This window comes from Schistocerca piceifrons, chromosome 9 (assembly GCF_021461385.2).
Source record: "Schistocerca piceifrons isolate TAMUIC-IGC-003096 chromosome 9, iqSchPice1.1, whole genome shotgun sequence".
Lineage (NCBI taxonomy): Eukaryota > Metazoa > Arthropoda > Insecta > Orthoptera > Acrididae > Schistocerca > Schistocerca piceifrons.
In genome coordinates this window covers 114,018,532-114,041,612 of record NC_060146.1, presented here as the reverse complement: position 1 = coordinate 114,041,612, position 23,081 = coordinate 114,018,532, and the positions used below count along the sequence as shown (strand labels likewise).

The window sequence follows — 23,081 nt, the reverse complement described above, 5'->3', positions numbered from 1 at the left end:
AATTGATGACATTTCAGAAAATGAGAACCAATATACCATATTTGAATTTTAAGCAGTCTTTTTGAAGACTGTAATAAAAAATATGAATTTTCAAGGAAATATGATGAATCAGGCAATGTGCAGAGAAAATATTAATGTAAAATTATTGTAAAAATAAAAAGTTTAATTTTAAATAAACTAAACAGCAATGTTATGTTTCGAGCTGATTGTAATACTTTTATAAATATGAATGTGCCAGAGGCTGTGTGACTTTTTTTGTGACATTGGACTGAAATGGTGATGACTGACTAGAATCCAGGACCATTACATACTGCCACCAAAGTGTAGAATTTCAGTTTTATCTCTGGCATTGCTGCTTCCAACACTGGAATGTGGTGATGTTATACAGCACTTGTCTTATGAAAACAGTCACAATGCTGTGTTAATTGTATCTAGAATTATGAATGCTGAATATACTTTAACGAGAAAACATACAGGATCACATATTTTCACAATGAAATATACTTTGCCAACAGTACAGCCATATTTTTCAAGGGGCAGTCCTAGTAGTGGTGATGCTCATGTACTTCATGTCAAATGGAAGCAAGAAAAGAGCAAAACTAAGAAAATATTTACCAGTTCTGTGTCTAATAAAATACAGGCAAATAATAATACAAAACATGAGAGTTAAATAAATGGAAAGGCACTATGTGACAATAAAAAGCCATAGCTGATCACCAGAAACAAAGACTATTTGCACCAAGGGTGCATTTGACAAGCATGCCAAAAAGAAAACTATCTTTCAGTCTAAAATTTCTGGAAATAAAGAACAGTTTCTTCCTGAGAGAAAGAAAAGATTCAAATACAACAACAGAAGAGAGTAGATGAAAGCACTAAAAACCACTGATTACGAAAAAGTCAATGGGGAAACTGAAGCAATAATGAGATACAGCACCCATTTCTGTCATTTTATCTTTTACTTCATTCAGGAACCTGTGATTTATTTCCTGATTTTTATTGACCTATTGGTTCCCTCAGTATCATTGTTGAGACTATAAAAATAGAATCTAACTGTTATATCCCCCATTATTTCACCTTCTTGTGTCTCCCACGAAGTGACTATCCTGCTCCTATTTTAACTATAGTCTTTCTCTAGCTTCTGTCTGCCCCCCCCCCCCCCCCCCCCACACACACACACACAACAATTGAACAATTTTATAGTTACAAGAGCTTGAGATTTTATTTGTTATTCTGAGTATATTTGTACTTACAACAAGGCCACTCTGCACAACACCATGACACAACATCAGCCTAAAATTGTCTATGTCATTTACACTGATTGCAGCATTATCAGAACCCTTAATCAGCTCATCTGTGGGTATGGTTCTGCCATCCCATTTTGGCAGCAGACATCTGAAAGAGAGATTTGAGTAACTAAACACCATTACTTCATTTACAATATTTTAAATGTGTATGACATATACCAATACACAACTAATTCAGAGACAGCTGTCATAATAATAATAATATTTATTTGTCCATGTTAACTTTACAGTCTTGGACATTGTTATTTTTTGTACAATTATATCAATATCATGTCATTCCAAGAATGAATATATACATCAAGTAGCACATTGTATATCATTCCCTGCAATAATGTTATAAACACATGAGCACATTATATATCACTCCATACATATAATGATTATATACATAAAATTAGCCAATTATAACAATACCTCCACTAATATACTGCAGTATGTAAAAGAATAAACTAGCAGTACTACAGCTCAGAATTCTTTTAATGAGTATAAACATCTTTCTATTAACATATTTTTCAATTTGTCCTTGAAAAGATTGCCTTGGAGTTGCTTTATATTTTTTGGCAACTTATTATAGAATTGTCTCCCAGTTACATATGGACTGTGGGCTGTAACTTTCTTGTTAGTCTGTATCCTATGATATTCACTTTTGGCTCGAGTATTGTAATTATGGGTGTCACTGTTCTTTACACTATTTTCCTCGTTCTCTTTTACAAACATTATGGTCTTAAATACATACAGTGAGTACACAGTCAGTAATTTATAATTTTTGAAATAGCCCCTACAGGACTGGCGTTTGCTTGTATCAGCAATTATCCTAAGTGCTCTCTTTTGAAGCCTGCAAATGCGATCCATATAGACAGTGGGTGCCCCACCCCAGCCCTCGATCCCATATTGTAGGTGTGAGTGTATTAACCCATAATACACTTGTTTAAGGACAAGGGGAGCTATTATATTTGCAAGGCATTTTAGTGAGTAAATATTACTAGAAACCTTTTTACAGGTGGAGCCGATATGCTCTTTCCAAGTGAGATGTTCATCAATCAACATGCCTAAAAACTTATGTTTGTCAGATGTTTCAACTGTAGAAAGTGATTGAGTATGTTGTTGTTGTTGTGGTCTTCAGTCCTGAGACTGGTTTGATGCAGCTCTCCATGCTACTCTATCCTGTGCAAGCTTTTACATCTCCCAGTATCTACTGCAACCTACATCCTTCTGAATCTGCTTAGTGTATTCATCTCTTGGTCTCCCTCTACGATTTTTACCCTCCACGCTGCCCTCCAATACTAAATTGGTGATCCCTTGATGCCTCAGAACATGTCCTACCAACCGATCCCTTCTTCTGGTCAAGTTGTGCCACAAACTTCTCTTCTCCCCAATCCTATTCAATACTTCCTCATTAGTTATGTGATCTACCCATCTAATCTTCAGCATTCTTCTGTAGCACCACATTTTGAAAGCTTCTATTCTCTTCTTGTCCAAACTATTTATCGCCCATGTTTCACTTCCATACATGGCTACACTCCATACGAATACTTTCAGAAATGACTTCCTGACACTTAAATCAATACTGGATGTTAACAAATTTCTCTTCTTCAGAAACGCTTTCCTTGCCATTGCCAGCCTACATTTTATATCCTCTCTACTTCGACCATCATCAGTTATTTTGCTACCCAAATAGCAAAACTCCTTTACTACTTTAAGTGCCTCATTTCCTAATTTAATTCCCTCAGCATCACCCGACTTAATTAGACTACATTCCATTATCCTTGTTTTGCTTTTGTTGATGTTCATCTTATATCCTCCTTTCAAGACACTGTCCATTCCATTCAACTGCTCTTCCAAGTCCTTTGCTGTCTCTGACAGAATTACAATGTCATCAGCGAACCTCAAAGTTTTTATTTCTTCTCCATGAATTTTAATACCTACTCCGAATTTTTCTTTTGTTTCCTTTACTGCTTGCTCAATATACAGATTGAACAACATCGGGGAGAGGCTACAACCCTGTCTTACTCCCTTCCCAACCACTGCTTCCCTTTCATGTCCCTCGACTCTTATAACTGCCATCTGGTTTCTGTACAAATTGTAAATAGCCTTTCGCTCCCTGTATTTTACCCCTGCCACCTTTAGAATTTGAAAGAGAGTATTCCCGTCAACATTGTCAAAAGCTTTCTCTAAGTCTACAAATGCTAGAAACGTAGGTTTGCCTTTCCTTAATCTTTCTTCTAAGATAAGTCGTAAGGTCAGTATTGCCTCACGTGTTCCAGTGTTTCTACGGAATCCAAACTGATCTTCCCCGAGGTTGGCTTCTACTAGTTTTTCCATTCGTCTGTAAAGAATTCGTGTTAGTATTTTGCAGCTGTGACTTATTAAGCTGATAGTTCGGTAATTTTCACATCTGTCAGCACCTGCTTTCTTTGGGATTGGAATTATTATATTCTTCTTGAAGTCTGAGGGTATTTCGCCTGTTTCATACATCTTGCTCACCAGATGGTAGAGTTTTGTCAGGACTGGCTCTCCCACGGCCGTCAGTAGTTCCAATGGAATATTGTCTACTCCGGGGGCCTTGTTTCGACTCAGGTCTTTCAGTGCTCTGTCAAACTCTTCACGCAGTATCGTATCTCCCACTGAGTATGAGTATTATTAAAATGTAGCAAGAACTTTATTACTACAGTATTGTCCTTATTCAGTGTAAGCTTATTCACAGTTAGACATTCTGTGATCATTTCAATGTTCTCTTTGTTGCTTTGGAATGCTACCCGCTTTGTACAGCCCCAGCTAATAAAAGATGTATCATCAGCATAGTTCACTAGTTTGGGGTTTTGTGGCTGTGTTATATCATTAATATATACTATAAACAAGAATGGTCCAAGTATACTTCCTTGGGGAACTCCACAATTGAGTGTTCTGTATGCAGACTTTACTGTTTGGATCTTACTTTCATTCTTATAATTTAGTTTTGTGCAAATAGTCCCCCTCTTCTTTGGAGGATAAAATAATTTTGTGTGGCACAGAGGGTGAGAAAGAGAAAATATTTCAGTGTGTTTTGTGATCTTGATCATAAGTATGTAGTAAAGTTCCCGGTGCAGCAGGGGTCTTCTCCAGCTTATAATGAAAGAGTACATTGTATCACATTCATTTTAATGAAGAACAATACACCATTTTAGTATACAGTATGATCCCTCTAGTCAGTTCTCCATTACGTAACACTAGCTGGCAATTTAATCTAATCGACACATGAGTAGCTACAAAGTATTTTTAGACTTTGCTTGCATTGTATATTTATTCATTTATAAAATATGATTTGTTTCATTTACTTTTTGCAAACATAAAATACATGTTTGATCATTTTCTTCCTACATACTTAATGAGTAGAATAGCATTTCCTGTATTAACTGACAGTTCACTCTGTCACAGTAATAATTGTCAATTTTTGAAGTCAAATTTAATTATTATGTTTACATGTGAAAGATCCTGTCATTCTGTTACATTCTTGAAGTTCTACTCAGATTTTATATAATAAAATCTAAAGTATATCACATACACATTCATTTTCAATAATTATTGAAAGATTTGCAAAATAATTACTATCAGTAACTGGACATAACTAAAATTCTATTATTCTCAAAAACTGTTCATGAAAATGTTGGTGCTGTATCACTAAGGTCAAATTAAAGTCTTTTACAATTAATGGCATGTACCTGAAAATGATCTCCATGTAAAAATTTAAATCATAGTATAAACAGATTCTACTTATGAAGTGGCTGATGTTGGACAGAAATTGGGTCGGTTGGTTGACTGGTTTGGGGAAGCAGACCAAACAGTGAGGTCATCTGACCCATCGGATCAGGGAAGGATGGGGAGGGAAGTCTGATACGCCCTTTCAAAAGAGCCATCCCAACATTTGCCTGAGGTAATTTAGGGAAATCACGGAAAAACTAAATCAGGATGGCTGGATGCAGGTTTGAACCATTGCCCTCCCGAATGCGAGTCCAGTGTGCTAACAACTGCGCCACCTCACTCAGTAAGATTTTAGGAGTAGAGTCTGGTCATCTAGTGCAATGTGCAGCATGCTAGCTGGTGACACAGGAAGGTAAGCCAGATCCAGGTTGAATCCGTGTAGTGGATTAACAACGGTGAGCTGGTACACTGATCAACTTCAATGTGGGTTACAGGCAGTCTCCCATGCTTATTTAAGCAAATGCTGGGCTGGTCACCAAATTCCACCTCAGAGAAAACAGTATACAAACAGTTAAAATATGATGGTATTCAGAAAAAAGTCTACATGATTCATAGAGAGTTGGGGGACATGACTTCCCTTCCTCAGGTTACCTTGATAACTGTGACATCAGGAAAGGCATCTCGTCAAAGAGGTAAATAACAAAATATAACATTAGCCAAATCTTGAAAAGCGGACTCCATATTAGATGCGACAAATGTTAGGTAAAATAAAGATTATTTGGAAAGGAATTAATAACTTGAGAGTGACATTGCTGTTCCTTTGCCTTCAGTAATTCTTTGTGGTGGCAGGTCCAGGTTGGACTCCTTAAAGTATGGTTTTCATTAAAAATGTGGTCTGTCAACTAACTGAAATGATGATAAAAACATTAAAGGATTAAAAGCTGTAAAAGAACAAATCAAATGATCAATGACATGAGTACATGGATAGAATTGGAATCCCAGACTCCTTTTGCACACGGGAATCATTCACTAGACTTCTGTGCCCAGAATGAAAATGGCAGCTGATAGAAACATGATGGCAGATACTTAGAAGTAAAATTCACTTATCACAATGTGTATTTGAAAATAACTGCTAACTATTTGTGGTGTGCGTACTGTAAGACCTTCGGTACACACACCATCAGATTATTTGACTGATCGCTCTAACGAAGTAGACGAGTGTCAGCAATATGTCTCGTGGTCTTATCGTGGCGTGTTTATCTTCTGCCGTTAGGTCAAACGATACAAATGCCACTTGCACGCTTAGAGTAGCAGATTGATGGTGACCCACTTTAAACAGAACTTGATTAATTTTAACACACATTTATTAAAATAATAAAAAATATAGACATTATTTAACTTGATTCTGGATGCTGTTTACAATTGACAATCTGAAATTCCTTTGGTCTTGGTACGTTAATCTTATTCTCACATATCTCTGATACTTGACAAAGTGTCTATTCATTTATCTTCATAGCTATGTACAGGAATATGGTAATCTTATTAGGTGCAGACTGAAACTTGACTATAGACTGGTACAGACAAATGCAGACTAATGCAGACTGATGCAGACTGACAAATCGGAGGTCTGTACACTCGTAATAATGCCTTGAGCGTTCAGGTATCACTGCGTGAGTGTGATCCATGAGGAGAAAAGGTTCTACGTTAGCAGCAGTCTCATTGGCTGCGTTACATATTAATAAGCAGATCGGCGGAAGCAGAATTTGGTCCGTCTCTAAGACAGCGCCATCTCGCAGTGCGGAGACGGACGAGCACTGCGCCTGCGCTGTTGTGCTTAGCGGGGCGCGCTCCAGTGGGAAAGTTGTCTATGTGCTGACTATGCGGAACTATGTACACAACACTATTCCTTTTACTTCATCTGAATGTGTGACAGAATGTACTGCAAATGATGTCACAGCAGATATTTGTAACATTTGCATAATAACTTATCCCATCATTCTTTGCAAACCCTCTTTTTAACTACATTGATGGAACACAGCACCAAAAAATAATTAATGTAGTCTTCTCTCAGTTTCAGTAATCAGATTATTTAAGAAGGGCAGGTGATTGGCCCACCACTTCCAATTGCCTTGGTGGTGCTGCCACCTTATCGCCCAGGCAGTGATGATGTGCCAGATGTTCAGCATGTGGGCTTGGCCTTTCCTCCACACCCCTATATGTGGTTTAACTGCCAGCACCGGTTAAGTGGGGATAAATGGGAAAGAAAAGAAAAAGGATGGGCTAGGGATAGGAAAAGGATAGGAGGCAGGTTCTTGATAGGTCGTTGAGGGACACACTTGGTCTGGCTCCCCACCTTCGGCCTGTCCGGCATGGGTGACCCTGCCGGTAGCTGCACTACCACCAGCATAGCCCTCTGGATCCAGAGCATGCAAAGCTCCTCACCCGCACGCACAGTGCTACGTTAAGGCGGTGTCCTCTGAGTCGAGTAATGAAATTTTGGGAATAAATTTGTCTAGGTAACATTTTTAAAAGACCAACATTGCAAGATCACAGGTTATTGTAAACATGATAAGAGATTGTACCACTGTAACTGTCAGAATGCTGAACGCAAGCATGCCTACATGCATGCATTGTGTTGTGGAGGTGCTGGATGTCAGTTTATGGAATGGAGTTCCATGCCCGTCCCTCTCAGTCGTTCAATTTATTTTATTTTATTTATTTATTTATTGTTCCATGGGACCCATAACTCCAGGTGTAGGTGCAGCGTGTCTAGCAAGCAGACAGGCTGGCTGCAGGCCCTCAATTGGCCTCCTTCTAATCAACACTAATCAACAACTAATTCTTCCCGAGGGCACGCAGCTTTACTGTATGGTTAAATGATGATGGCATCCTCTTGGGTAAAATATTCCGGAGGTGAAATAGTCCCCCATATATATCTCCGGGCGAGGACTACTCAGGAGGACGTCGTTATCAGGAGAAAGAAAACTGGCATTCTATGGATCGGAGTGTGGAATGTCAGATCCCATGGTCATGGAACGAGTCAATACATGAAATTATAACACGATAGTAGAAACAGATAAAATGAAATACAAGAAACGCATTCAGGCGACAATTCGTACGTTTAAATAAAGAAGATCAACAATGTAACACTGGAATTTGCTTAATTTTTCAGCTCTTCCAGGAGCTCCTCGATAGAATAGAAGGAATGAGCATGAGGAAACTCTTCAGTTTAGACTTAAAAGCATTTGGGCTACTGCTAAGATTTTTGAGTTCTTGTGGTAGCTTATTGAAAATGGATGCAGCAGAATAGCGCACTCCTTTCTGCACAAAAGTCAAAGAAGTGCATTCCACATGCAGATTTGATTTCTGCCTAGTATTAACTGAGTGAAAGCTGCTAACTCTTGAGAATAAGCTAATATTGCTAACAACAAACGACATTAAAGAAAATATATACTGTGAGGGCAATGTCAGAATTCCCAGACTATTGAATAGGGGTCGACAAGAGGTTCTCAAACTTACACCACATATAGCTCAAACAGCCCATTTTTGAGCCAAAAATACCCTTTTTGAATCAGAAGAATTACCCCGAAAAATAATACCATACGACATAAGCGTATGAAAATATGCGAAGTAGACTACCCTTCGTGTTGAACTGTCACTTATTTCAGATACTGTTCTAATGGTAAATAAAGCAGCATTTAGTTTCTGAACAAGATCCTGAACACGGGCTTTCTACAACAGCTTACTATCTATCCGAACACCTAGGAACTTGAACTGTTCCATCTCGCTTGTAATATGCCCATTCTGTCTGATCAAAATATCAGTTCTTGTTGAATTGTGAGTTAGAAACTGTAAAAACTGAGTCTTATTGTGATGATTAATTCTGGCTGTCCCTCATGTGCTCAGATGTAGACAGACCTGGTGATTGAGCAGGCCAAGGCATCAAGTTGAAACTCTGTAGACCTGTTGGGTTACAACAGTGGTATGTGGGCAAGTGTTAGCCAGCTGGAAAACACCTCTTGGAATGTTCATGAATAGCAGAACAGCAAGTTGAATCACCAGACTGACATACAAATCTGCTGTCAGGATACATGGGATAGCCATGAGAGTGCTCCTGCTGTCATAGAAAACCACATCACAGCCCATAACTCCAGGTGTAGGTGCAGCGTGTCTAGCAAGCAGACAGGCTGGCTGCAGGCCCTCAATTGGCCTCCTTCTAATCAACACTAATCAACAACTAATTCTTCCCGAGGGCACGCAGCTTTACTGTATGGTTAAATGATGATGGCATCCTCTTGGGTAAAATATTCCGGAGGTGAAATAGTCCCCCATATATATCTCCGGGCGAGGACTACTCAGGAGGACGTCGTTATCAGGAGAAAGAAAACTGGCATTCTATGGATCGGAGTGTGGAATGTCAGATCCCTTAATTGGGCAGGTAGGCTAGAAAATTTAAAAAGGGAAATGGATAGGTTACAGTTAGATATAGTGGGAATAGTGAAGTTTGGTGGCAGGAGGAACAAGACTTTTGGTCAGGAGAATACAGGGTTATAAATACAAAATCAAATAGGGGTAATACAGGAGTAGGTTTAATAATGAATAAAAAAATAGGAGTGCAGGTAAGCTACTACAAACAGCATAGTGAATGCATTATTGTGGCCAAGATAGAAACAAAGCCCATGTCTACTACAGTAGTACAAGTTTATATGTAAAATAGCTCTGCAGATGACGAAGAAATTGAAGAAATGTATGATGAAATAAGAGAAATTATTCAGATAGTGAAGGGAGATGAAAATTTAATAGTCATGGGTGACTGGAATTCGGTAGTAGCAAAAGGAAGAGAAGGAAATGTAGTAGGTGAATATGGATTGGGGGTAAGAAATGAAAGAGGAAGCCACCTGGTAGAATTTTGCGCAGAGCACAACTTAATCATAGCTAACACTTGGTTCAAGAATCATAAAAGAAAGTTGTATACATGGAAGAATCCTGGAGATACTGACAGGTTTTAGATAGATTATATAATGGTAAGACAGAAATTTAGGAAAAAGGTTTTAAATTGTAAGACATTTCCAGGGGCAGATGTGGACTCTGACCACAATCTATTTGTTATGAACTGTAGATTAAAACTGAAGAAACTGCAAAAAGGTGGGAAGTTAAGGAGATGGAACCTGGATAAACTGACTAAACCAGAGGTTGTACAGAGTTTCAGGGAGAGCATAAGGGAACAATTGACAGGAATGGGGGAAAGAAATACAGTAGAAGAAGAATGGGTAGCTTTGAGGGATGAAGTAGTGAAGGCAGCAGAGGATAAAGTAGGTAAAAAGACGAGGGCTAGCAGAAATCCTTGGGTAACAGAAGATATATTGAATTTATGTGATGAAAGGAGAAAATATAAAAATGCAGTAAATGAAGCAGGAAAAAGGAATACAAACGTCTCAAAAATGAGATCGACAGGAAGTGCAAAATGGCTAAGCAGGGAAGGCTAAAGGACAAATGTAAGGATGTAGAGGCTTATCTCACTAGGGGTAAGACAGATACTGCCTACAGGAAAATTAAGGAGACCTTTGGAGAAAAGAGAACCATTTGTACGAATATCAAGAGCTCAGATGGAAACCCAGTTCTAAGCAAAGAAGGGAAAGCAGAAAGGTGGAAGTATATAGAGGGTCTATACAAGGGTGATGTACTTGAGGACAGTATTATGGAAATGGAAGAGGATGTAGATGAAGATGAAATGGGAGATATGATACTGCCTGAAGAGTTTGACAGAGCACTGAAAGACCTGAGTCGAAACAAGGCCCCGGGAGTAGACAACATTCCATTAGAACAACTGATAGCCTTGGGAGAGACAGTCCTGACAAAACTCTACCATCTGGTGAGCAAGATGTATGAAGAGGCAAAATACCCTCAGACTTCAAGAAGAATATAATAATTCCAATCCCAAAGAAAGCAGGTGTTGAAAGATGTGAAAATTAGCGAACCATCAGTTTAATAAGTCACGGCTGCAAAATACTAACGCGAATTCTTTACAGACGAATGGAAAAACTAGTAGAAGCCGACCTCAGGGAAGATCAGTTTGGATTCCATAGAAATATTGGAACACGTGAGGCAATACTGACATTACGACTTATCTTAGAAGCTAGATTAAGGAAAGGCAAAACTACATTTCCAGCATTTGTAGACTTAGAGAAAGCTTTTGACAATGTTGTCTGGAATACTCTCTTTCAAATTCTGAAGGTGGCAGGGGTAAAATACAGGGAGCGAAAGGCTATTTACAATTTGTATAGAAACCAGATGGCAGTTATAACAGTCGAGGGCCATGAAAGGGAAGCAGTGGTTGGGAAGGGAGTGAGACAGGGTTGTAGCCTCTCGCCGATGTTATTCAATCTGTATATTGAGCAAGCAGTGAAGGAAACAAAAGAAAAATTCAGAGTAGGTATTAAAATCCATGGAGAAGAAATAAAAACTTTGAGGTATGCTGATGACATTGTAATCTTGAACGGAATGATCTCCTCCATGCCAACCAGCATGAATTCTGAAAACATCAACTGGGTGAAACCTAACTTGATTTTTGGATAAGTTGCAAGTTATCTCAGATGGACATCGCTCGACAGACGTAGAAGTAACTTTGTTTGTCCCCTAGGAAAGTGTGTTGGAACCTTTGCTGTTCATGATGCACAATAATGACCTTGCAGGCAATATTAATTGTAACATCGGATTTTTTGCAGATGATGCAGTTATCTGTAATGAAGTACTGACTAAAAAGAAGCTGTACAAATATTCAGCCAGGTCTTGATTCACTGGTGCAAAGGTTGGCTATTTCCTTTTAATGTTCCGAAATTTAAAACTGGGCACTTTACAAAATGAAAAAGTAGTATGCTGAGAGTGTAATATCAATGACTCACAGTTAATTAACCCATACAAATAACTTGATGTAACAAATTGTAGGGATATGAAATGAGATGATGACATAGAAAGTGGTAGATTGCAGTTCACAGTAGAATACCAGGGAAATACATTCATCATTAACTACTCCTTCTATAACTATATTTGATTTGTCACTTATTGCAACCTTTATACCACCTGCAAACAGAGCAATCTTGGCATCTAGTAATGTTACTGATAAAAGCTCACTAATACGTACTAGAAAAAGTAAATACCCTAAGATAAATCATGCGAGAAACCACATGCTATTAGTTCCCATTTGGATGCTGACTACTAGATTAATACAGGACTCATTCCTATCAACAGTCTTCGTCTCCTGTCTCCAGTTCACCATAATATTCTTATTAACTTAAAAGAATTCCTGACGAGGCAACCGTTGGTTGCGAAAGCTAGAATTTTGTGTGTGTGTTTGTGTTTGTTTTTGTGTCTATCGACCTGCCAGCGCTTTCATTCGGTAAGTCACATCATCTTTGTTTTTAGATATAAAAGAATATTGTGAATCACATAGTCAAATGCCTTTGACAGATCCTGGAATATACAGTAGCCTGCAATTCATTGTCTAACGAATTAAGTACATTCTCATGGTATGGTTAAGTAGCCTGCTTAGTTTTTATCCTGGTTCCAAAAATGAAATACAGAACATCAACTGGATTTGCAGTTACTAACAACCATAATATTAACTTCTGTAAGAGGATGTCAAAAGTAAAAAAGTCTCTCATGTGATGAGACTGATGCATTAAGGTTTATAAACATAGACGAGAACTGGCGACATTAATGAATGACTGCAGAATGTACGAAATGAAGTCATACAACCACAGCCCCATAAAGCAGAAAATATATATAATGAGATGTAGGATGAATGTAAGTTTGATCTATAATGTAGTTGATGCTTAGTACATTGTTATTACTACCCATGTGGCCATATCAATAAATTAACATAAACAACAAGACTCACAATTTCCATTACATGTTTGGTATATTTTATCAATTACCTTCCATTTATTTCAGCATTTAACCTATCACCAGTCTTCAAAGCAAGTTTGTGTCTGCTATTAGTGCCACTGGGGTTCAGTTGCATTATGATTGAAATGCCAAACTCAGACAACCTTTCACACACTAATGATCATAAACATTATTTTGTCTCAGTGTGAGTTTGTCTGTCTGTAATAAGAAGTTTATTTAATATAAGAAATAACTGTCTCAAATTACTGCAGATAAAGAGGAAATAAATTATGCCTACTAAATTAGTGTATCTGTGTGTGTGTTTTTGAATGTTACCATAGTATTTTTGAAATATTAGGTTTCTTACTTCTTGGGATCAGCTAAGAGTTTTTTACTACTAATTTAATTTTTTCTATTGGAATAACACATTTTTAGAGGTTTTTTTGATAGTTTATACATGTATACTTCAGTCCTAATGTTACAAGAAGCTCATTTCGTAAATTGTTGGACTAGGAAATCAACAGTGTTACTTGACAAGAAGAAATATATAGTTATAAAAATCTACAGTGGCAATTTCACATCCACACCACTACTTTAAACCAAAATTACCTTTCTAGTATTTTCGAAGCACAGTCTTCAAATTGCTGCAGTTCCTGTAGTTTATGAAGTGTGGAACACAAAGCAGTTGATATTTGCAGGCGTACTTCTGTTGCATCAACTTTGGGGTTTGTGGCCAACCGTGCCAGCAGATGATGTGAAACTTCTACCAGTTCTGGAGGGGGACACCCATCTGAACACCTAACAGCCAATATTTTCTGAAAAGAAAAGAACATTCATTCATAAATGTAGCATCTCTTGCACTCACAACAGCCATATTATATCAGAAAGAAGCATTCTGCTAACTCATATTGTGCAATACTGCATCAACTTCTTTCTACTCCCTTGGTAATGAAACAAGAAATTTTTGTCATATTTGCTTCAGTGTACAACAAGTGCCTTCAAGTCAGATCTATATTGCTAACACAAGTTGAAATTTGTACTAAGACCATACATGTGCTATTTACCTTTAGAATTTTGCCTGCATTTGTACATTTATTCATTAAAAAAATATGGATTGTTTCACTTACTATAAAAATATACAATATATCTCCTCTGCTCAGGGTTCAGAACAGAATTACTGCAGAAATGTTACATGTAGTGAGAGCTCAGCAATTTCCCTCTCAATTCATTGAATATTTCATTAAATAATAATTTTTCTTCATACAATTTGCCTTCACCACCAACCAGCTCATTAGTGTAATTTTCTCTTTATGTATTTAAAGCAAAGGCTAACATTTCCTGTATTACTAAACAGTACTGATATAATTATGTCCTAATAAATATTATTCTTAAATGTCGGCATCGGTGCATCAAAGTCAAATTAAAGTCTTTTGCAATTCATGGCATGTACATTAAAATTACCTGTATGTAGAAGTTTAAATCCCACCAAAAAATTACACTAATGAGATGGTTGATGGTGAAAACAAATTTTATGGAGAAGTATTATTATTTTATAAAATATCCAGTGTCTTGAGAGGGACATTGCCAAGCTCTGACTCCATGTGATTTTTTGTGGCAATTCTGTTCTGAACCCTGAGCAGAGGACATGTATTTTTGTGTAAAACTAAAAGTTATTAAAAAGTACCAGTGTCAAGAAGAATAAAAGATAAGATATAGATGAGGAATGGCATTGAAACATTTTGTTTATGAAAGTATCTGTGAACTCTATAATCTCTTGTAGTGAGGAATCAGTGACTCGATAATTGTGCCACTAAGAAGAATGACATCATATGGGAAGATGACAAATTCACATATGCAGAAAACTATTCTTCTCATTTAATTGAGAATACTTATCTATAGTAACTACCCTTCACGTGTTCAATTATTATTATTATTTTCCCCCACTGTCACAACTGGAGCGTGTGATAACTGTAGAGCATGTTAGGACAAGAATTAACTGAGTTTAAGAAAGCAGGTGAGGTTAGACACTCTGAAGCAAATCTGTGAATCCATTGTGCTTCTTGAAGTATGAGGAATGAAGAGACAAAGGTTTGATGAGAGAGGCAAGAAAAGAAGTATAAGCACATGCCTGCCAGTCACTTAATACTTGTGAAGAGTAGAAATGAAAATGATCTAAGTGAAATTGTTTCACAAAATGGGTTTTCAGTGTTATTGTGTTCTCGGTACTCTGTTGCAAATGCCAAACCATGGAGAAAATCTTTCAAACATGTGTTGGTAGATGGCACATGGTCTTTCTGCCAAGATGTGCTTCCCTCAGGAGTTCCAAAATTTAAAATATAAGAGAAGTGGCTTTTGTTCACAATACCACTAGTTAAAAATCTAATGCTTCATTTCTGTATTTGTACTATCACAAATAAAATGTTATGCCTCAGTATCAATGGCACTTGGAACAAAAACTTCCTTCCAGCTATTTTTTAGACTGTGGTTGTGTACAAAATACAAGCTGTACTTCCAGAATAAGATTTTCACTCTGCAGCGGAATGTGCGCTGATATGAAACTTCCTGGCAGATAAAAACTGTGTGCCACACCAAGACTTGAACTCAGGACCTTTGCCTTTCATGGGCAAGTGCTCTACCATCTGAGCTACCCAAGCACGACCCATCCTCACAGCTTCACTTCTACCATATCTCGTCTCCTACCTTCCAAACTTCACAGAAGCTCTCCTGCAAATGCTGCAGAACTAGCACTCCTGGCAGAAAGGATATTGTGGAGACATGGCTTAGTCACAGTCTGGGGGATGTCCCGAGTTCGAGTCTCAGTTCAGCACACAGTTTTAATCTGCCAGTCTAATTTTGTCTTCACAGTCCCTACAGGAGCAATACACATGAGATGAAAAATATCTCTAGATTCTTTATTTAATATCAGTTATTCAAACTTCATAAGCAGGCTTTTGTAGGATAATCAGCATATATCTTCAACAGTTTCCAATCCCGGTTTTTCAGCATTTTCATGATGCTCCCTTTTGACAGTCTGTCACCCTTCTTTGTATACATTTAATTCTTCTGTTAATCCTATTTGGTATTGGTTCCACACACTTCTATTTGATACTCTAAGATGGGACACACAGGTAACTTTGTAAGCAGTCTCCTTTGAACCCTGACTGCATTTTCCCAGTATCCTGACAATGAACCAAAGCCTGCCACCTGCCTTACCTATGACTTAGCTTTGTTATCATCCCATTTCACATGTCTACAAATTGTTACATCCGCATATTTGTATAATCTGACCGATTCCGATTGTGACTCATTGATACCATAGTCATAGGATACTAATTTTCTGTGCTTTATGAAATGCACATGTTTACATTTTTGAACATTTGAAACAAGTTGCCAATATTTGCACTATTTTGAAATCTTAATAAGATCTGACTGGGTATTTGCATAGATTTTCTCAGATAGTAATTCATTACCGATAACTGCACCATCTGCAAAAAGACTGGAGATATTATTAATATTGTCTGTAGGTTCATAGTCCACTTGAGACAAATTTAAGTTGTGACTGAAATAATAAGAAAAGAGTTTCAACAATTTTCTTGGATCTTATAATGACAGTAGTGACAACTAAGGGAAAATGAGCTGGAGATATGAACTGAAGTTTGTATTGGGGAGGACACTCAGCTTGACTAGTTCGAGCAGCAATGTTGATCATTGTGTTGTGGTGGTGTAATGATTATCATTTCTGCCTAGCAAGCAAGAAGACCTGAGTATGAGTCCTGGCCACAGCACAAATTTTAATTAATTTCTTCTGCTTTGATCATTATCATAAGTTTCTTGAATTTATTAAATTGTGTAAATGTGCATTGCCAGGATTGAGTACATTTATCTTTCTAAGGGAGTGGCAGCAATCTGTCAACTGCACCAGCATATTTCAACAGATATAAGTCATTATCATCCCACATCGTTCCACCTCATTCAATGGGTCAGCAAAAGAGGCTTTTCCAAAGATAACGGTCTTTAAACTTCTCTCCTTCTTTGATGCGGTTCCAGGTATGATGTGTCTGCTCAATGTCAGAGTCCATCATTTCCTTATACTTGAGTCTTGGTCTTCCTACCAGTCCTTCATCTCTGCGTTTCAAATCATACAGTACTCTCGGTAGCCTATAAGCATCCATGGGTTGCATATGTCTACAGCATCTCAGTCACTGCAAGGTTACTTTGTCTTGCTATCTTACAACTTGGGCTGTTTCTGATCATGCTCTGAACAAACCTCATCTCAGCTGCCTGGATTCTTATGATGTCTTCACTGCTAGTGGTTCATTTTTCACATGCATATGTCAAAATGGACATGCTACAGGTTTCGTAGAGGACTCTGTTACATTTTACCAGTATTTTCAACAGATGCAAGTCTGGAAGCAAAACTTACACTCATTCCAAACCCATTAATATGTGTATGACACTCCTCTAAGACTAATGTTGTTTTTAACAGTACAATATTAAACTTCCTGTAAGGTGACTTGGTAGATGCATGGCAAATGTCACACCTACAAATACAGAGATCTGAAGTTCTGGTATCAGTTATTACTACTTTTTTGTCATATAATACCATTTAAGAGCTCTTTCCTTCTTTTATGCTTACCACCACTTTGTACCACATATTTACTCTTGTATGCTATGTTATAAGGAAACAGTATGAAAGCAATGCCAAAGTCAACATGAATAATACGACACATGAAAGAGATACATTATGATTTTAAAAAGTCTATTGTTTGTGTAAATTGGAGTTAACTTCACTGGTACCATAATTTTCAACGCACAGAAGTTAAGTGGTTTATGAAACAAGAATTCCATTTTCAAAACCAAAGGGTGACTGTTTCTGTCAGACATCACTTTCTTTCTATTCTGTTGATGGTTTGCAAAGGTGCATTTCTAAATAAATTATTGCCCTAAAGAGTTTCAATTGTGAATGTAAGTATTTCTATTTCAGATTGTTATCAATGTTGTAGGAAAGTTTTACTAGTAGAATGCAGCAACAATAAGGGTCTGAGAGCCAGTCAGGTCAGATTTTATTTTTAGGCAGTTTCCCACATCCACGTAAGTGAATACAAGGCTGGTACCCACATCCACCTAAGTTACACAATTTGTAAACATTTCAAAGGGCTGGCGACATGAAGGGCATCTGGCCCCTTTACCACTAACACTGTCAAATACAGTTTAACCTGCCAGTACTGTGAAGACACGGGAAAAGGACAGGAAAAAGAGGAACTGTTTGTTTCTGTGAAATAAATACTCAATACACTTTAGGTGCATTGCTCCACAAAATTATTCCATTACAGGAATGTTATGACACTGAAGGTAGGCAGGGGGAAGAAGAAAAAGGAGGAAGAAGAAGAAGAAGAAGAAGAAGAAGAAGAAGCTCCAGAAATAATTGTAGTTCCTTAATTGATCAGCACAACATATTACCAAATAATAACGCTTAACCTAAGTGTGCTACACAGTGGAAGGGTAACATGTGAACCACTGACACAAATTTACATACAAGGATATTACTTTAAAGCTGCTTATTATATTTGAAGATACAACCTTTACACAAGATACTGAACTGCTATGAAGTGAGAAATAAAGGAAAGACCACCACTCACCTATAGACTGATGTGTAGCATGTAGAAACATGCAATAGAAAACAGTATTCACCTTAATTTTTGAGCTCTTTCTCTATTACACACATATACACACACAATCACCCAGAAACCCAAATGCACAGGCTCAAGGATGCAGTGAGACTGTGCAGTCAGTCTCGCAATAGCTGCAGGTGTATGCATTTGGCTGTCTGTGTGGTTGTGTATACTTTTACTAGAGAAAGAGAAAGAGCTTGAAAGTCAGTACAAATGTTGTTTTCAGTGGCATGTTTCTATGTGCCACGCATCAGTCGGCTCTAGGTGAGTAGTTGCCTACTTATCTTTTATGTATTATTCCATCCAGGAATTTCATTGCTGCTATACTGTATAGTTATGCATGTTTCAGAGATGGCACACTTGCTTAACTGAACTATAATAACAGAAAGGATTTCATCAATCTGGAGGTTTTGTTCCATACACTTTCTGCAGAACTGAAAAACTTGTGATATACATCCCAGATTTTCAAATTTATGTTGAAAGGCTGCCTTTTAGCATACTTGTTTTATTTTGTACAGGATTTCCACATAGCCCTTCTCTGTAATATGTTATTCATTTTTATGTTCTACTGCAAATCTTTCTTTTAATTTTTCGTATTTCTGTTTCCAATTTTTATCACAAAAAATGGTTCAAATGGCTCTGAGCACTATGGGACTTAACTGCTGTGGTCATCAGTCTCCTAGAACTTAGAACTACTTAAACCTAACTAACCTAAGGACATCACACACATCCATGCCTGAGGCAGGATTCGAACCTGCGACCATAGTGGTCGCACAGTGCTAGACTGTAGCGCTTAGAACCGCTAGGCCACTCCAGCCGGCTTTTTATCACAGTATTATGAGTTATGTAATGTAGTGACTCCTTCCATGACTGAGAAGCTTTGGTTCAAATGGCTCCACACAAGCTAAGACACATAAAAAATATTGTTGTTGTTGTGGTCTTCAGTCCTGAGACTGGTCTGATGCAGCTCTCCATGCTACTCTATCCTGTGCAAGCTTCTTCATCTCCCAGTACCTACTGCAACCTACATCCTTCTGAATCTGTTTGGCGTATTCATCTCATGGTCTCCCTCTACGATTTTTACCATCCATGCTGCCCTCCAATACTATATTGGTGATCCCTTGATGGCTCAGAACATGTCCTACCAATCGATCCCTTCCTCTAGTCAAGTTGTGCCACAAACTTTACTATATGGTTAAAAAATATTGATATCTATATAAATACAAATGTAAGCGTTCGTTTGTTCAAAATTTTGGGTCTCTGAAAGTTCTTGAGAAATTGTTTTGAAATTTTGCCACAACATTGCATTCTGATAGAGGTGTGTTTCTATGTATCTATTTCTTTTACATAGAGAAATAACTTTTGAGATTTTTTTGTAACATTTCCCTATTATCAAATTTATAAAAAATTGTGTATTATATATATTAAAAAATAGGTATATAAAAACACATGCATATTCCAGTGCAATGTTGTGTCAAAATTTCAAAGCATTCACTCGAAAACTTCCAGAGATTTGCAATTATAAAAATTTACAGTACCTATATAAGTAAAAACCTAGATGTTTGCTACTTCAAAATCTCAAATCTCCATTGACCAGAAGCTGAATTTGCAATAACTATAAACCACCTCAAGGTCAGAGTGAGAGGGGATGAGGAGATGGTCAGATGAGTGGGAAGAAATGGAGACAGAGAACGGAAGGAAGGAAGGAAGGAAGGAAGGAAGGAAGGAAGGAAGGAAGGGAGTAGGGGCAGTTGGGTATACAAAACGGGAAGGAGGAGATGGATGGGGAGAGGGGGGCAGGAAAGGGGGGGGGGAGAGGGTAGCAAGAGCAAACGGACAAAGAAAGGAGCAGGGGGAGAGGGACAGAGACTGGGGAGAGAATAAGATTAGGACGTGTATCCAATTACCACACACATTATAAAAGTGTGCTTTCTCTTTTCTTTCTTTTTCATTTAAGGAGATGTGAGCAACAGCAAAGTGTGAATGAGCACAGCTGGTATGTTTATAAGAATTAATGGGTTTGTGTGTGTAGTTGACCATACTGTCAAAACTACACACAGTCAATCAATGATTTTTATGGCTGACACTACCCTCAATTTCCCTGTTGTCCGTTACAATGGTTGTTGCCACTGTGGAGACACCAATGTCTGAAGAGGTCGCCATCACATTGTCATTGCCACCAGGACATTTTCTTTTTCTTTTGGCTCAACTTATTTTTAGAGAGAAAAGATTCAAGATTTTTCTGCATTTTTCTCAAGCTCTTATGCATATTTTCAAGTGTTAACAAATGTTTTCCAAGCTTCTAGAATATTCCTGAATGTTCTACAACCCAGCTTGTATATGACCCACATTGTATTGACCGGCACTCTGGCAAAACTGGCTTAACCAAGGGGCTGTGCAGCATAATAATGACAGAGGACTAGTGCACCTACTTCCAGACAGAAATGCAAGAGAGAGCAAACATTTACAACAAAAAAGACTAATTCACTCAAATATTAAGTGAAACATTGTTTAAACCTCCTGATAAAATGTTGAACCAAGACAAAAGTGTAAATTTCTCAACTGAAGTCCTGAATTTGCTTATTGTTCACAGTATGTCACATGAAACAGCTCCAAAACAAAATAATAGAAGTAGACATATTAACAGTAAAGTAAAATGGCAAGTCAGTATTCACATCACCAATTCCACTCATCTGAATTAATTTCAACTTCAAAAGTCTCCATTTTCTGGTAAAATCTGCTTACTGTATGACTATCAATAAAGTGCAAGGGCAAACATTCTAATATTGTGGGGTGGATTTAAAAGAATCATGTTTTTCACACACACTACTATATTGAGTTTGTTTGTTTGTTTGTTGGACAACCACAAAACATGTTCATCTTTGAACCCAAATACAAAACACCAAATTTACTCCCTAACAATCTACTTTGTGTATGTTAGATGTTATGCAAATAGGCTGATTATTTTCACTTTTTTCTCAATTCAGAAAACAAATGGAAAAGAAAGAAGTGGTTACTTACAGCTAGTTAATAAAAAAATATAGCTAGCATTCTCGGTCCTTGAAAAAATGGTTAAGAATTTAATAGATATGTATAAGCACATTTGCTGGAAAATGTAGTAGCTACATAATTCAGCTTCAAATTTTCTTTGATAAATTTTCAGTTCTTCTAGCAGAGTGAGCTTTTTTCTCTACACTGTGGTGCACAGGACATTGAGGGTTATCTATTTCATGTATTTTGTGAACTGAGTCCTGTATGTCTGTGGCTATGGACATTTTGTCACAGTGGTATTGTCTAAATGCAATAGTATGTGCTCAAAAGTGTTTTTGAAAACTGTTTTGGTCTGACTTATATAACATGCACAACCATTTTCACAGGAAACTTTGACAACCACAGTTGCTTTTCTTTATCTATAGGTACCCTGGTACCACAGTTTGCCATATCCTTGAAGATTAACAGTTATATGGGAGTGTGTGGAGTAGAATATGTGTGAATAAATGAATGAGTTGTTCTTACCATAAGAATTTCTGATGGAATAGGAGTGCAGCTTCCAGAAACACCATGCTCACGAAACCATAGGAGTGGTTTCTGCACAGCATCCACCCTTGACACTGAGGCAGTCATCACGCTCGATCAGTTCGCTGCCACAATAGCTGGAACCAATAGCAGTCCATAATTATCAAACCATGCACACACTATCTTATTTGTCTTTCAATGTAGGAAAACCTACCTTTACAGGATTTATCAACTCAGACAAAGTTTTTGACAATTTTTGACTAGTATACACCCTTCGAAATTCTGTAGACAGCATGAATAAAATGCAGGGAACCAAAGGTTACACACAAACTGTGCAAAAACAAGACTGCAGTTATAAGAGTCAAAGGACATGAAAGGCAAACATTATTGCAAAGGGAATAGGACAAATTGTAGTCCATCCCAGATATTACTACTTCTGGACATTGAGCAAGCTAGGAAGTAGACATTTGAAAAACAGATCAAAATTGTGGGAGAAGATAGAAGAACTTTGAGGTTTGGTGATACTATTGTAACTGAATTAAAGGGACAGTGTTGAAAAGAGGTTACAAATGGACATCTACGAAAGTAGGATGAGAGAAATGGAGTTTATACCAATTAAATTAGATGATCTTAGTCAACTACATTACAAAACATGAGACACAAAAAGTTGTAGATGGGTTTTGCTGTTTGTGCAGAAAAATAATTGACAATGGCCAAACTAAAGAGGATATAACACAAATGGCACATGACTTCCAGGTGGTATTCCATATTAACCATATGACCATAAGGCAAGAACTCATGATGCACTAGCCCACTGCAATCTAACAAAACGGTGAGAAAAACCTACACATGTGATCAAAATTGTAAATTTTTTTTCAGTATTGGCTTCTCCAGTAGTTCCCATTGGGATGGTTGAGCCTTGGTTTCAATGCTGTGCTTATTTTGTTACCTGTTATAAACTTCTTTAGAAATTCTGGATCATTGTTGACTTCATTCAGCAATTCCTCAGCGATGCCTATATAACACT

At 37.5% G+C, this 23,081-nt stretch overlaps 1 protein-coding gene across 1 annotated transcript in view; it reads right to left on the bottom strand.

Moving 5' to 3' along the window:
• Positions 1 to 23,081, bottom strand: part of LOC124716914 — a 381,964-nt gene that overhangs the window by 253,675 nt on the left and 105,208 nt on the right. Inside the window, exons 5-7 of the mRNA XM_047243483.1 lie at positions 22,055 to 22,191; positions 13,476 to 13,681; positions 1,251 to 1,392 (exon numbers count right to left, since the gene is read on the bottom strand). Coding sequence (XP_047099439.1) covers positions 1,251 to 1,392; positions 13,476 to 13,681; positions 22,055 to 22,162 — 456 coding nt within the window. The 5' untranslated portion in view covers positions 22,163 to 22,191. The remainder of the gene's footprint in view (positions 1 to 1,250; positions 1,393 to 13,475; positions 13,682 to 22,054; positions 22,192 to 23,081) is intronic.